The sequence below is a fragment of the Lates calcarifer genome, linkage group LG7_2 (genome assembly GCF_001640805.2).
Source record: "Lates calcarifer isolate ASB-BC8 linkage group LG7_2, TLL_Latcal_v3, whole genome shotgun sequence".
Taxonomy (NCBI): Eukaryota; Metazoa; Chordata; class Actinopteri; family Centropomidae; genus Lates; species Lates calcarifer.
The window spans coordinates 13,676,675-13,692,927 of record NC_066854.1 but is presented as its reverse complement, the minus strand read 5'-3'; the positions used below and the strand labels follow the sequence as shown (position 1 = coordinate 13,692,927).

At 42.7% G+C, this 16,253-nt stretch overlaps 3 protein-coding genes across 4 annotated transcripts in view; 2 read left to right on the top strand and 1 right to left on the bottom strand.

Moving 5' to 3' along the window:
* The window catches only part of prkx (protein kinase X-linked), a 268,673-nt gene that overhangs the window by 83,370 nt on the left and 169,050 nt on the right, over positions 1-16,253 (bottom strand). The window lies entirely within an intron of this gene.
* Positions 1,840-11,362, top strand: cep70 (centrosomal protein 70). Its single transcript, XM_018704515.2, is given in 16 exon segments — positions 1,840-2,307; positions 2,576-2,699; positions 4,237-4,417; positions 4,601-4,773; positions 5,076-5,135; positions 5,883-5,973; positions 6,048-6,101; positions 6,103-6,137; positions 6,213-6,290; positions 6,812-6,887; positions 7,058-7,210; positions 7,999-8,145; positions 8,378-8,546; positions 10,050-10,158; positions 10,274-10,353; positions 11,208-11,362. Coding segments are annotated over 16 exon segments (1,716 nt in total). The 5' UTR covers positions 1,840-2,183; the 3' UTR covers positions 11,270-11,362.
* LOC108902586 (ankyrin repeat domain-containing protein SOWAHC-like) lies at positions 12,428-16,253 on the top strand. Its single transcript, XM_018704510.2, has one exon. The coding sequence runs from the start codon at positions 12,777-12,779 to the stop codon at positions 14,526-14,528; it is 1,752 nt and encodes a 583-aa protein (XP_018560026.1). The 5' UTR covers positions 12,428-12,776; the 3' UTR covers positions 14,529-16,253.

Below are 16,253 nucleotides of genomic sequence, written 5' to 3'. Positions count from 1 at the left end.
TAATCCGCATAAAGTTTTATTAAGATTTGATCAGTAGTAATCAACATTCCATCATCATTTTGGGACCAAAATCAGTAAATTTCAGAGGAATCACTGCCATCATGGGATTCTCTAAAAAAGGCAGAGTGAATTTATGAGGTGCTGTAGGACAGAGGTGAACTCAGTGAACTTTTACAGAGTTTGGTTGGTGGCTCCTAAATGATATGAATTTGTGCCCCTCACCTATAGCAAACCACTTTGGAAATGCTGACCAGTGAGGAAATGAAGAAAACTAGACAGTCCAAAATGGAAGAAGCTATCATGCGGCGTGATCCAGTACACAGGATCATTGACTTCCAGCACCGTAATTCATGAGCAGATGAATTTTGCTCTGTCACTTTCTGATGTGTTCGGCATTTAGGTAAAAAAAGGATGTTGGTTATCCACTCAGGGTTATATTAGAGTTGTATTGAGAAGGGAAACTGGATGGGGTCATTGTTTAGTAAATTTCCAGCAATGTATTTCACAGTTGTTTCTCTATAACGTACTGTGATGACATGTCTGAGTCCACACCAGTACGTATTTAACTTTGACTGTAGCCTACTCTGCCAGATGTGCCACACACAATACTGTAAACAGTGGAGCTGGAGCGCACTCTGCTGGACAAGGTATGTGATGACACCATTTCAAAAGCAGCAAAACCATTTTCCCGTGCATTCTGTTCTGTCACATATCAGACAGCACAATTTTCAAATGCTCGTATTTCAAGTGGAAAGATATGTTTGAATTAAGTGCTACATTTGATAATGGAAGACAATTTGCAAAGAGGTAGGTGAGGTAGGTTGTAGTCACATATTTGTCAGTCATTAAAATAACAGACAATGCCATATACAATACAGTTAAGTACTATGAACTGCAGGTTGTGCTGGCTGTCACAAAAAAGGTTAATTCATGTCCATGTGCATATGAGTTCTTGAATGTACTGTAAATAAATTGTATTTTGTACTGTAAATTGTATGGCCATCAGCCCAGTCAAAAGAGAGCCTACCTAAGGATTTAAAGCAAGTAGCAAAGCCCCAGAAGGTAAGACAAACAGTCCTGCCAGCTGACTGTGCAAACAAGTAGCTACAGAGCAGAGTTAGCAATGAGTAGAGAAACAGCAAGGAGCACAAAGACACCACTGATTTCCCCACCATCAATAAAGCCTTACACTGACAGCACAAACACTGTGATGTATGTCCATCCATCTTATTGGTTTACGTTTGGTGACGTAACCGCGCACTTGTTTGAATTACGGAAGAGGAGTCTCGCGGAGTAGTAGTAAACTTTACAGTTAACTGGCTGTATTTTTCACAGTCGGGAAAGCAGGTGAATATTAACAACCTGGATGGAGCTCATTTAGCAATTATGTCGTTTCTTTCTTTATGTTACTGAAGTCCGCTAACTGTAGAAAGTTTGCGGTAGTTAGCTAGTTGTACCGCTTACCCTACCCGATTAGCTAGAGGCTAACTGAGCTCCCCATTCAGAATATAGCAGCTGAGTGTGGTTTTTATTGAAATACGTGGTCCACCTTATTGATTTCCTGTATGCCGAAGATTGAAAAGTCATCGTATTTTTATAACATTTAGTTGTAGTTATGTATTGTCACCGACGGTCCAGCAGCTTGAAATTGTCTGAATTTTTAGTGTAGTTCAGGATTTTTGTGTAATATTTTCGACCACTAATGTCGTGCTCATTGTTTCATTTCTTGCAGTCGGTTTAAAACGATGGAGCAGGTAAGTTACGGTAACACTGGACAAAACACATTACTCACCAGAAGCTATAAAGTGTGTGTATTTGTTTGTTTGTGTCCGGGGGAGGGGGTGGGGGGGTCGTTCATTTCGTCATTAATTTTGTAAGGCTGTAGTGGCTGCTCCGGTTCCTCTCAGCTGTGGGGATGTAGGAAACCAGATCGCTGGTGGGTTTGACAGGTGAAAGGCACTGGAGTCGTGCAATTATTAGAAGTGCTGATAGCGTTGAGGAGCTGGGTTTGTGCTCAGTGAAGGACTTACATTGATGGACATGGACAGCAGGACTACTTACTGTTTACAGTCGACAAATAAGACTTATGTTTACCTGTGGACCTACAGGCAGTTCCAGGTAGCCACAGGCTCACATTGCTCTGTAATGTTTGTGTGACTTGTATTCCTGCATTTCTCTGTGTGATGGTTTGTGTGTGTATGCTGCAGCAGGAGCAGATAGAGTGGGATGATGTGAATAGACTCCTCCAGCATCATGGTTTTAAGCCAGTGTATTTTGCAGATCCTGTTGAGAATAAGAATCTTTCAGGTAAGGCTCAGTGGCTTCAGTTTCTTTACAAAGAAGTTTCAATTAAAATTTTACCTTATCTCTTTTCTTAGATTGTGTATAATTATTACATTACACATAAGATTAAAATCTTGTAATCACATATTCTTGACAGGGAGATTCTGATTTTAAATAATGTTTGAAAGTTAAAGCAATTAGAAGTTTACAGATGTCTTGTTTTTGGGAGTGGATAACATGAAAACTCTCTATTAGCAGAGATTCTGTCACATGATTCTCCATGTGTTTTTAGATTTGGCACTGCTGGACAAGAGGACAGCTGGTGAGATCAGGGCGACTCTGAGGACAATGCTCACAGACTCTGAGAGGAGACAGGCTCTCATCCAGGAGCTCATCAAGTCCAACAACCAACTCAAGTGAGACAAACAATCAACCAGTCAATCATTCCTCTTAGAAGTGTTGATTTTTGACCTGACAGAAAAGCATTGTACTGTCTTTTGCCTGGAGCAACAGTATGATGATTTGTGGTGAATAACTGAACAAGAGGAATAATAAATGTAAGTTTGTAGAGGGTTTAGACATCTACATTGATGTAGGAATGCAGAAAGCTTGCTTCATTTTGTATTAAATGTACTGTAGGGTTGAAAAGATGAGACATTTTCCATAGACAAAATCACTGATAAATATCCAAGATAGAGTAATCTTTTAAAATTAAAAACATGACATTAATTGAGCTTTTCAATATGTAAATGTAAACATCAAATGTTCACATCCTGTGTTTTATTTTGTGCAAGAGATTAGTAACAAGCAACCAGATGAAAATAAAGAAAGCTCTTTTTTTAAACAATTTACTGTAAAATAATTTTTGAAGACACACTGGCACCGTGGCAAAGTGCCACTGTGTTGCTCCTGACCATGGAGTTTCATATTTGAGAAAAGACATCAGAACTTTTACTGTAATACATCGGTGAGTGTGATGTCAGGTACAACAGCAGTTAGGTTTGTTTGCTGCAACAATATTAGGATTACATTCAGGAACAAAGTGTCCTTTTTTTTAAATAATTCCAGCAGGGTTTAAAAAAATCACCTTGATACAGTTGAATTACGTTTAAAGGTTAGTACTGTGTATATATATATACATATGGTTCTGTTAGCGTCATCAGACCGTGACCATGACTGGAGCAGTTTGCAATCAAGGACGAAGCAGGATGAGAGTCATCCATCCATGGATGGATTGTACAGTTAGTGGTAATACAGCATAATTTATATTTGTCGATATGTAGTTGTATTTTTTTCTTATTCCCAAAATAGCTGGCTAAACTTGGAGGACTTTTTTCAGTGAAATTGCAATGAGATTTAATAGCAGAATAAGTTTAATCTATTGAAAGAACATTAAATATCAGGTCCTCTTTTCAGACTCATCACCATATGGACCGCTATACATCTATCATACAAGGAGACATCCATCACAGAGGAGGATGTGGGTGTTTTGTGTCCACATATCTACTTAATAATGTATATGCAGTGCTGTGGCGACCACCTGTCCTCCTGTTATCCAATCTCATCAGCATCAGATGAGTATCCCAAAGATACACCTTATACCTCAGTGCAGGTATGAAGTGTAACCCTGAGGCTGGACTGCAGCAACTGACTGTAGTTCTACTCATTTTCTACACAGCCTCCTGTGTCAGCATCTCCAGTCCATCTTCAGTAAAATACTCTGCTTAGAAACCCACTGTTGTATCATATCAATAAGAGGAACTGAACTGAATCAGCTGAAAGTATTTAGACACCTGATTGATGGAGCATGTGATTCCAGAACCATGGGTGTTAATCTGCTGCTGTCCAACACTCATCATAGATCAGGCCCCCACCACCCTGAAGGTTGAAGCAGGTGAAGAAAAGCTTTGTGTTTTTTTGAGAATGCTTTTCTGTGTGTGTGTGTGTGGTCAGAGAGGAGGTTCAGGAGCACATGAGTCATGCAGCCCAGCAGTCTCAGCGGGCCACAGAGCTGGAGAATTTGCTGGATGGTGTGAAGACCAGAGTCCAGGACCTGGAGGACCGTTACCTCGGCAAGGCTGTCCAGCATCACAGTCACACACAGCAACTTCAGCAGGAAAAACAAGAAGCACAAGTATGTCAAGAGTCTTCACAACAAGCCACTAAAGGCTAATTTATAAATATGGGTACATAATTATTATAGTTATTAGGAATTCACATTAAAAAGAATGTATTTGTCAGGGAGATACTGACTGATTTTACTGGCATGGAAGTCTTCTCAGTGGAAAAAAAAAAAATTTTTGTTTAATCTTTCTAGAAACTCTGTGAGGTTTTGGAACAGAAGCTGGCAAGGCAGAGGGAGAGAGCAGCTCAACTTCAGAGGAAACTTTATTTCACTATCAAAGAAGAAGAGCGTCACTTATCTCAACAGAGTCAGACTTTTCAGCACATCTGCAAAAGAGAGCAGCACAGCTATGCAGCAGACCAGCCGTAAGACATGACTGATACAACTCAAACTTTCAGGAGCTGCTGTTGTGTGCACACACAGTACACTGTACCTGTGCCTAATGGTAAAATTGGAGAGCACTGTATCATTTCAAGATTGCAGTTTTGTTTTAGTATTGAAAAAATAAGAGCTCCCATGGTGTAAATTTAAATTTACAAATTTGAGCTTTGCTGTTCAAACTGTTATGGAGTGGCTCAAGAAAATTTTTAAATCATAACTAACAACAGAAAATGCTTAGTGTGGTGAGTTGACTGCTACATCTTCCCGTGTTGTTGTCATCTACCAGCGTGTTGGATGTGATTGACTTCTATGAGACTGAAATGACAAAGCTGCTGGATGAGCTCAGGTAACATCTGCATGCCTTAGCTTAACTTCATGTTAATGCTGATACACTTAAGAAATAGTGTATAAAGTGTAAGACTTGTTATTACACCAGTCCAATGGTATACTGCCATGTTAGCAGTTTAAGGCCAGATCATCATCATCCATCCATTATCTATACACTTAACTGTAAGTTGTGCTGGAGCTATCCAGCTGACATTGGCAAGAGCAGGTACCCTGTACAGATCGCCAGTTCATCGTACCAACATATAGCGACAAACAACCATTCACACTCACATTCACATCTATGGGCAATTTAGAGTCACCAATTAAACTGACGTGCATGTCTCTGGATGGTGGGAGGAAGCTGGAGTACCTGGGGAGAACCCATGTAGGCACAGGGAGAATATGCAAACATGCAAAAAAAAGCTCAGAAAAAAAACATCTTGCTGTGAGGTGACAGTGCTAACTGCACCAGGCAGATGTTTAATAAATTAAGTTGGCGGGTTCACATATGAGTGTATATGCATTTAATCACAGACACAAAATATCTGTCCAAATTGACCAAATTTGGTGTTGAGTAACTTACAGTATCGACCACATGGCACAATGAACACTCATGAATACAGTAAGCACATTGAGCGAACACACATTTTCCTTCATTATATTTATTTTATTGAATTATTAACAACAGCCTACAAGTGTGATAAAGTGTGGCACTTCACTGTTCCACAAGCCTCTTGTTGTGCTATGCTGTCCATTTTCACCAAAGGTCTGTCAAAGGAGAATCAGGAGTGTCTTATCAAAAGGAAATGAAGAAGGCATCCAGCAATGTAACTTCATCTTTTAAAACCATTCTCAAGGTAATCTGACACACTCTGATTAAGATTTCTCAAATGGCTTTCTCTGAAGCTAATGCCTTTGCATCTTATCCAAGGCACATCAGGAGCAGCAGAAGGCAAGCAAAGCTCAAATAGAAGAGCTAAAGAAGGGAAGTTGAGCGTCTGAAGCAGGAGCTGGAAACAAGGTGTGTATATTCAACCCGCTTGAAATATGTGCATGTGCTATCAGTCAGTGCTGATGCTTGTGTTTCTCTGTGTAGGCCAACACTCAAAGAAGTGAAGTTCTACAAAGACAAACTGCTGCGTTTGGAAGGATTAAAAAAACTCAACAACAAAAGGTAGGAGCATTCAGAAAAGACAGCTTACAGCACTCTCTTTAGAACCAGGGTGTGATGAGGGGACTGGCACCAAAGTCCCTTTTACCTGTGGTACCTTCATGTGCTCTTCTCATATTTACTGTAAGGAGGCCATTTAAACCCATAGAACTTCTTTTTAGTTTTTTCACTCGTCATTCGAAGGCTAATAAAGCAGTGTGTCTTTTCATTGTCAGTTAAAACCACCTCAGCACCAGGCAGTGTGAGTGTTTCACTACCAGCTGTACCTTTAAAGACTTTAGTATGTATGGTGGGGACCACAAGTAGACTTTCGTTTTATTTTATGAGATCACAAGCCACAAAGCTTAGGTACCACTTTCCCAAGGCTTTACTGATGGTCGACAAAGCTATCAGTCATCAACATAGAGGTTTTTGTGCCAGTCTTCTCATCACCCTAGGTAAGAGACGCAAACTCAGAAGGATTGGTGTCAGTAATCTAATGAGAAGTACACCACCATCATGAACAATACCAACCATCTTTGCAGATTGCCTAAAGAAGACAACACAACTGAGATTAGTGAGCGCGTCAGTGATAAGGCCAGAGAAGCCCACTATCATCATGTAAGCATTTTGTTTGATTCCTCAAGGTCTGCTAGATATTCTCAGTTGAATATGTTCTTTGTTTTGCTACGTGGACAGTCGACTGAAACTCAGTCCTTGTTTTCTGAAACCAGCTTTCTGAAATGTTATTGTCAAGATTTTTTTCAGCAATTTCTTCCCCTGTATTCCAGCTGTTGACTGAGATCCATGCAGTTGTGACCAGTCCCAGTGCTCCATTACGTCTGCACAGACAGAGACCTTCCTTTGTTGGTTTGGAGCTGGCTGAGTTTAATAGTTTGCTCCCCACACTGGAGGTCTGGTCCCAGCAGCTCCAGCTGCTCAAGGTAAACACTGACTTCCTGCAGGTTTCACTATAGCAAACCACAGGGGTAACTAACACTAACATGAGAAGGCTTTGTATATTTCCTCATTGATTTTTCACCCAGAAAATTCTTGCTCCAACTTTCAAGTCAGCTCTGAATAACCTACCCTTACATCAGTGAGGCAAATTTGACCATATTTCTCCAAAGTTTCCTAACATGCTATCTGCAGATCTTGAAAAGTACATTTATTTAATTTTAAAAGTATGATCATAAACTGTAACATGGTCAGAGAGGCAGAGCTGGCCATCAAACATGACACCCAGGTTTCTTGTGACCTTGGCTGGAGTGAGAGTTGAAGAGGTGATCTTGATGTTGACTTTGTGATGGAGAGATTGATTGGTGGGAATGACTGAGAATTCAGACAACAAAAATGGCACATAGCTTTGTGCGGACAGAGGTTTGGTGCAGAGAGGTAATAGAATGGTTACCTTGTTGCCTTGGTGGGCTTGTACAAGTAGATTCTCAGGTTTTTACCCAAGTAGATCTTCATAGGAGCGGGGCTAAGCATTGGGGTCTGTGACAGTTTGTATTGATACAGTGTATTGAACACAGCTGTTCAGGTAACAAGATTCATGGCATGCAGCTGAGTATGCCCCTTTATTAGCAGCATAAAAGGATTTGGTTTTGGGTGCGTGAACTTGTTCACACCTGCCCGAAACTCACAAGGTAATGTCTTAAATTGAATTTGGTGAACCTACAGAAACCCTGATTTAACTGTCATTGGCATTGTTGTGTGTGCATGTGTTTAGGAGCTGAAGCAAGGTTTAACCAAACTGACTACTAGACTGGTGCCCTGGCAGCTGTCTGATGGTGATTCTGCAGAGGCAGTGAAGGTGGAGGACATGATGTTGCTTGTGGACACCATGCTGGAAAGCACCTCTACACATGATGAGAAGGTACAATTTAATACCACTTTACACCTCTTGTTCTGCTTTATCAAGTCAGTGTTTGTGTTGAAATGAAATGGTGCAGAGTTCACTCAGGTGTTTTTTACAGCAGGTGTTAAATACTGCTGGAAGTGTCCCTGAATATGTATCAGAAATCTTCCCAGATCCTGATACAGGGTCAACACCACTGAAACCTGTTTATTTAGAAGTGTGATTCCTGTGGCATGGTTTGTTCTACCAGGTGCTGAGGAGTCCCACTCGATACACTCTGGGATCCATGGTGTCCCATTTCCAAAGGCTGTTTGATGTGACCTCCCTCAGCGGGGTCTACCCACGTATGAATGAGGTCTACACCAGGCTGGGAGAGATGACCAACACTATGAGGAACCTCCGAGAAATTCTGAACCTAGGTAACAATGGTGGAAAATAACTAAGTACTCTTAAATACTGCACGGGCAATTTTGATGGGCTTCCACTTTACCTAGTATTTCAGTTTTCTATTACTTTTTGCTTCGTTCTTCATTACCTTTCAGATCGAAATATAGTACTTTTTACTGCACTACATAACACAAGTTTAACACCTTGAACACACAACTGGTCTGGCACCCATGGAACATCTTGGTTTTTATTTGGGCTCCATGTTAACAGGTTAGAGCAGCCACACAGTCCATGTGAGACGTGCATCTAAAGTTGCGACTGTGGAACTTTATCTAGAGCTTCACCTATTTTCTTTGAGTGACAGAAGGTTATCAGTAAAAATAGACAGGGAAAAGATCTATTGGTAGTCATAAAGGTTTTCACTGTCACTGAAGGTGAAGGGCAGTGGTTTTCTGGTGCTCTCTCTGTCACTGTGTGTGTGTGTATCTTGCCCCTCCTCATTCGTTCTCCAGCTCTGAATTTGAGTGAATTTAGTTTATAATAAAAATGAAATCAATCATTCTATTATTGATCAAAGTAGTGATAGGTAGATGACGCCTCATGGAGTGTGTGGGACATTCCCCTAACTGTGTTGACACTGTTGGTGTATCGCTTAATGGCGACATCTGCTGGATTTAAAAATCATTGCAGGCAACCTGGATAAAGAGTGTGGAGAGAGACTGAACTAGGTTCATTCATTCTGACATGTGGACACCAAATGAGTGATGAATGGTCCTCTTCATATAACTAGCTGATAATAAAGTGCTAACTGAATGAAAAAAAGTGTATATATTCCAACTAATTTGAATATAACCAAAATAATATGATTATGACTAACACAGTATGTCAAATACAGATTTTTACAAAAATCTTGTGAAAAGTGAAAAATGTGAAATCAAAGTGAAAATTTTGTTAAAGTTATTTAGGAAATATAAATGCTTGTGATGTGGGAGTGCTTGTGTACTTGTATGTGAAGGGAGAAGGCAGGGTTTACACATTTTTATTAAGAAAGAGAAGTTTTTGTAGTGTGTTGGGGCCAAAGCGATTTCAACTCTTTGAGACCACTTCTCCTGCTTTGGAAATAAACTCTTTCACAAGGTACAGATGAGGCGGGAGTACATAAAGATTGTAAAGCAAGTTTGTAGAGGTGCGGATAAGTGTGTTTTTGATTCTGCCAGTGTTCTAAAGGATGCTGTGTTCTGGATATGTTGCTCTCTGACAGATATTGCTGGACAAAGTCTTCTCCTTTTAGGCATGAATGCAAATGAGTCGAAAGCTGAACTTCCTGATAAACACAATTTGGAACCTCACCGCCATACGACACAGCAGCTGTATCGGTCACATGATTTTTCTTAGAGCGATACACACACAGACGCAGGGTCTTGCTCATTGTGTCTCATTGTAGTCAGTTACAGATATTTGTAATATTGTAAATAAAGTATTGTCTGCCTCTGGAATAGTGGAGTAAAAAAGTGTTGTTTGTGGTTTTGTGTCAGACAGCAGGGTTCCACTTGTGGAGGTAGTGAACCAAGTGGCCAGACTGGTCTCCTCCAACAGACACACTGCAGGGTTCCATGATATGCTGGAGGACACTGACATTGACAGGTTCACACATTGTTTACATATTGTTTAAAATACAAGATATGAGGCAGTTGGAGTCAGTTTTGCTGTAGGGTTACAGTTATCCAGTTTTTTTTCACTCTCTGCTCTTGTCTTTCAGTATCATTATCAAAGTGAAGCAGCATGAGGAGTTCTTCCCTACTTTCCATGCCCTCATTATGGAGATGTTACAGATTCTGGGTAAGTACAACACAACAAACACATTGTGATAATTGTGGTTCTGTGATTGAAACTGGGCTAAAGCATAGAGTACTGTTGAAATTATTTCATTACTGACAGAAATAAAAACCTCTCTAAATGTTTGAGGTGAAATCTGTGATTTGTTAGTGAAAAGCTGCACAGCCTCCAACAGAGGAGTTCTATCAAATGAATGGTTTCACGCAGCTAATAATCTATGACAGCTTCCTCCATTTTGGAGGAACAGCTCTGTCAAGACATCTCACTGTAGGCCAGTGGCAATAATTTACAGGTCAGAGTTCACTAAAACTGAGCTCACTGCGAGTAGATCCACTAACTGCAGCAGTGCTTCTGAAATGAATAGAATCTGTGGCGAAATGTTATGGTTTTTAAAGCTGGTGTGAATGATAAACCAGCTGGAGAATAGCCAAGAGCCCAAAAGTCATGATGAGTATTACACATTTTGGCGCTATTACTCCTGTGTTCACCACTTTCCAAGTCTGTCCTATCCTATTGCAATGATGCAGTCATCACTTTCCATAACAGCCCCAGCAGATCAGCTGACCAATCAGTGGTCAGATTACATGAAAAGGGAGGTGCTGACCAGAAATTTCCACATAGGATGGAGGATGGAGGAGTGAGGACAGGAGGAGATATAAGTAGCCCAATGAAACCCTTCCATTCGCCTGGATCATCCCATAATGCACCTCAACAGCATTCTCTGTTGAAGCCTCCAGTCCACACAGAGAGGCCTAAAATAAGAATGAATTTTCAGTGTTTTCCCAATGTGTTGTGCGTTTCTCATCAATTATGTGGTTGAGAATGACGATGCAGCTCTCTCACTCTCTGTGTTTCAGGGGTCTGTCATCTGGACGACATCCTCCCAGCTCTGAGGTCTATGAAACAGACAGCACAATGATGTACATCCTGCTTTGACTGCCTGTGTTTTGTGATGATTGTTATGATTGTGAATGTGAGTTTTGTTTTTGAATAAAATCTTTGGCTGAGTGAATTCAACAGTAGAAATGTTTTCTGTAAACCCACAGATATTGCAGTAAGTGACTAATAAAGGCACAACGTTTTAGAGTTCAGGTGAACTGTCCCTTTAAAGTGCCTACTGAAGTAGAAAACCTTTGTACCAGTAGATGGCAACATAACCTGCCGCACTGCTCCTTCAGACAGAGCTCAGTTGTTTTCAGGATTGCACAGAGCTCTTGCGCACAGCTCTGCATACCAAGCACTCTTCACATCACTGAGCCTTTTAAAGCCTGCTGTGTTTGTCTGATTTCTGAATCAGGTGTTTCCTTCCCACAGCCAGCTACTTCTGGTTTCCATTCATCTGTACAGTGCCAGTAAACATGCTGAGACGTGAAAATGACTGGAGTTAGGTAAACTATTCCAGTTAACACATCTGTTTATTTTTCCCTTTTCCTGGGAATCAGTGGAATTCTGATGTGTTTATTCCTGTTAAATTCAAAGATGAGACAAGTTTTGTCACCACACTCAACATGCTTACCTTCACATGCCACACTAATGACACAATTCTTACCAAAAGAGAACCAGAAAACAGAGCTGGGCTCTAAGTGTGACAGTTCTGTGTCAGCTCCACAGCTTATTAGACTGATATGAGACAAAACCTATGGAGATGAAACAGTGACAGTCTTCCACTAAAGCTGAAATCAACTCTGTAAGCACAGACTGTTTGATTTAAAGAGCCTAAATATAACATACAGACACATATACACTGTCTCAACAAATACCAGCATCCCACCTGTGGACACTGTCCTTCCTGTGGACACTCTCCCGCATGTCTCTTACACTTCTACACAAGTTGATTTCAAATATTTTTTTTAAATTTGTATTATATATATTTTTGTCTGCTCTTATGTTTTGTGATTATTTGTTGTCTGTTGTTAAGTGTGATCACTGGGAACAGGATTTGTGACCTGTGCACAGGTGAGGTGACAGTGGAACATGAATGAACCTGTAGACTGACGTCACTGCTGAGGGCACATCATCATCAGCAGCAGCAGCAGCACTGATTCACTGAGTCCTGGTCCAGGTCGGACCCTGTGTGATCCTGATCCTGCTGCTGCTTACAGCGGGAGAAAACGGGACAGAGGAGAACAGGAGGAGCACCCGGACCGGATTAGACCGGTCTGAACTAAGTTCTCCGGAGCAGGACCCGGACTGTTACTTGCAGCTTTCTGAGTGTGGATCTGTCCTAAAGTACCAAAGAAGACGGCGGTTGCTAGGAGGCGGAGACGCCAGGACGGCCGAGACCAGCTGGTCCCCACACACTGATCCCAAGTCAGTCGCTGTGTGCACGGGGATAATCCGGTTTGCAGTCAGCTATGGGACCGTTATCCCAACCGCGGAGCGCATTACAACCAGACTGCCTGCGACTGGACTGAGAGGAGTCTCCAATGGCTTCGGAGTGTTCACAGGAGGCCATCCTGGACTTCCTGAGGGACAGGGGGGGCAGAGTGAAAACCAGCGAGTTAACGGAGCATTTTAAAGCCGTGTTCCCGGAGGAGCCGGAGAAGAAGGCGGAGGTCCGGGACCGGTTCAAGACCTACGTCGACAACGTCGCGTTCGTAAAGGCTGAAAGCGGGGTTAAATATGTCTGCCTGAAGAGAAGGTTCCGCGGGTCAGCCAAGGAGCAACAGAGCCCCGGGACAGAAACGGGACCGGAACATGTTCTACACGAAGACAAAGGTTCACACGGAGGGCACGTTGGACAGGTTACTGCTGCTGCTAAGCAACAAACAGCGCAGGGCTCAGGTTACGGAAGTGACAGCCAGGTGAGAGCTCCGCGCGATCCCCCTCCTACAGCCGAGCACAGGCGGAAGTGCCATGAGTTTGTTGGTGTAGCTGAAGAGTTGGACGGCGGCTCAGGTGAGATGGGGAACACAGAAAGTTTTAGGAGACAGAAGAGAAACTCCCGGAAGGAGCAGGCAGGAAAAGCACCTGACCTACCTGAGATTTCAGTGACTGAAGCGTCGCCTCTCCCTGCACAGGGATCTGTGTTCACCTTGCCTGGGCCTGTACAAACCGGAGGGACGGGACAGGCTGACGCAGAGACTGCAGGGCTCAGTCCCTTAGACACACCAGCTCAGACTGACACTCCCTCCCCAGCAGGCCTGAAGGAGGAAGAGCACATTCCTGTTGTGTCCAGATGCAGAAACTCCAGAGGATCCCAGCACAGGTGTGTCTCCACGCAGCCCGGGGACGATGTGGAGGATGAGGGACAGTTTGACACGCACAGCCTGTGTGGCAGTGACGACAGCAGCACTCCTAAAGGCAGCCGCAAACACTTCCTCCAGGTCATGATGAACACGTCCCCCCAGGTGAGGCGCAGCATTGTGCTGCGCAGGTCCATTTACCTGTCCTCCAGGAGTGACAGTGACTCAGCCTCCCTGGTCTCCTCCAACCCGGATGAGGACAGGACCTCGGTCACTCTGGACCCTCTGGAACATGAGTGGATGATGTGTGCGTCAGATGGGGAGTGGGGCAGCTTGAACCGCCTCCTCGCCACAGACCCCAGCCTCATCCTGAGGAAGGATTTCGTCACTGGGTTCACCTGCCTGCACTGGGCTGCCAAGCATGGCAAGCCTGAGCTCATAGCGTTGATTATTAACTTTGCCAAACAGAACAACATTCCCATCAGTGTGGATGTTCGATCCAGCACTGGTTACACCCCGCTGCACGTCGCTGCCATGCACAACCACATGGAGGTGGTGAAGCTCCTGGTGGGCGCCTACAGTGCTGATGTGGAGATCAGAGACTACAGTGGGAGGAAAGCCTGCCAGTACCTCACTGACAGTGTCAGTGTGGACATACGGGACATCATAGGAGCATATGAGCAGTCAAACTCAGAGAACGCAGAGCGTGGGGACGGAAGGCGCTGGAGGTTCTCCAAGGTCCTCCAGTCTAACCTGAAGCCCCTCAGGCTGCTGAACCCCGCTGACTGTGACTCTGTGGACGGGGAGGGTCGACCCAGAGAGAAACCCCTCAGGAGGAAGTCCTCTCTCAGCAGGATGAAGCCCAAACTCCATAAGCTCCGCTTGAGGACGTCACAGATCGTCCACAGCACGTCGTTCCGCGACTCAGAGGAGCTAGATGGGTCTGTGAAAGGCTCCTTTAAGTCCAGACCCAAGACACACTTCTTTGGGTGAGACCAACACTGATACAGGACAGATCATGGTGTACAGCTTTGACAACAGTTAAAGCACAAATGTTGGCAGAAATGATTTATATAAAGACAGGGCCAAAAGAACAAGTGGCAGCAGGACAGAGCTGGGCTTCAGTATCTGTGGGTTTTTTCTGGATCAGTGGAGGTGAAAGCTGACCACTATCTCATACTGTGATCATTTTAAAAAACTTTTATCCATGACCCTAATGATGAGCCCCTACTCTGTGGCTCTTAGCTCCAAGCTCATTGCTTCCTACTGAATACTCATTGTGTTACAGTATTTATCAGTTTGAGAAGACAAGGCAGATCAGATGGTAAAACATAGTGTACTGCTTGTTGTGATGTGAGTGCAGGTCAGCCTGCTTCTCTTTATCCGTCCACAGCTGACACTAAAGCCTCCTGACCTTGCCTTTGTAATGTGGATCACTGCAGGCAGATTTGTCAGTCTCAGGGCTGAAGTGTAACGCCAAGCCAGTGGCCCTCAGAGATAAGGGCTGGTCTTTGCTTATTTTACTGGTCACAGTTAAACAGGAGCAAAACTTGAAGCCGTCCTGAAGAAGTCTGATACCTGTAAATATCGAAAAATAAAATATATAGTAATTTTTTTTTACCTCAGATCAGCAGTTAAAGTTATGTGGAATGTTCCTTGTCTAAAAAAACATTTGAGGGTAAAATAATGTTACAGATGTACTGTGGGAATGCTGAAGCCATCTGGGGTTTTAGTGTTGAGCCCATCCAGTTTATTGGATGTAAAGGGCTAAATCCAAAAAGCTGTATAAATCCTCTTGTTAAGGCACTGCTCAGCATGATGTTTACAGATGGTTTATTTTACAGGAATTCAGCAAAATGTCCAATATTCTCTAAATTGTTTGATGAATATATTGCATGAGTTTGTGGACAGAAGCCCGACTGAAACATTATGAACATTATGAAAGCAGCACAAAGCTGTGAGTATAGACAGTCCTGATGTTTGATACAGACATGACGAGTGAAGAAATTCATTTCATCCACAGCATGCTGCTTCATGTCAGAACCTGACTTTAGCCTCATAGCTACACAGACTTCTCCTGTCAGCTTGTGTTAATGTTGTTGAAGATTGATTATTTCTGGTAACATTATACATCCACTGATGGTTTGTGAGGAGAGGCTGTGGTTTGTCAGTGATTCAGAGACAGGAAGTTTCAGTGGATCATCTCGTTTTTTAAAATCTGAGTCTTGGATTCCTCGGTGGAAACACTGGGCAGTGTTTCTGTTTCATTCTGCCCAGCCACTCCCTGGCTGTGTAACCACATGTCTCTCAATCTGGGCCAGTGTTTTCTACTCTTTACAGCACTGCTCATTTATTCACTCTCTGTCTTCACCCTGTTTGGAGTTTACATGTTCTCTGTTCTTGTCATCTCTAACCCATTAAGCTTCCAGGTATTTGATTTGTCTTAATGGCACGTTCATTACTTTAATTACATCTTTGCACATTTGAACAAATAGCTCTTAGATTTTTATCTCCACCTTGTATCTGTTCTATATAAACCTTTACATTTTAGATAACCTATATGTCAGCTAAGTGAAGAAATGAAAATGTTCTTCAGGCAGAACAGAGTGGCTCTTCATCAGTCTGCCCAGTAAATATTTAGCAGGGTTAGCTCTAAATGGTTTGTGTGGTTGATGTTTGTCCTCTAAATGAATAAAACACTCATTGTACTTGTATAAA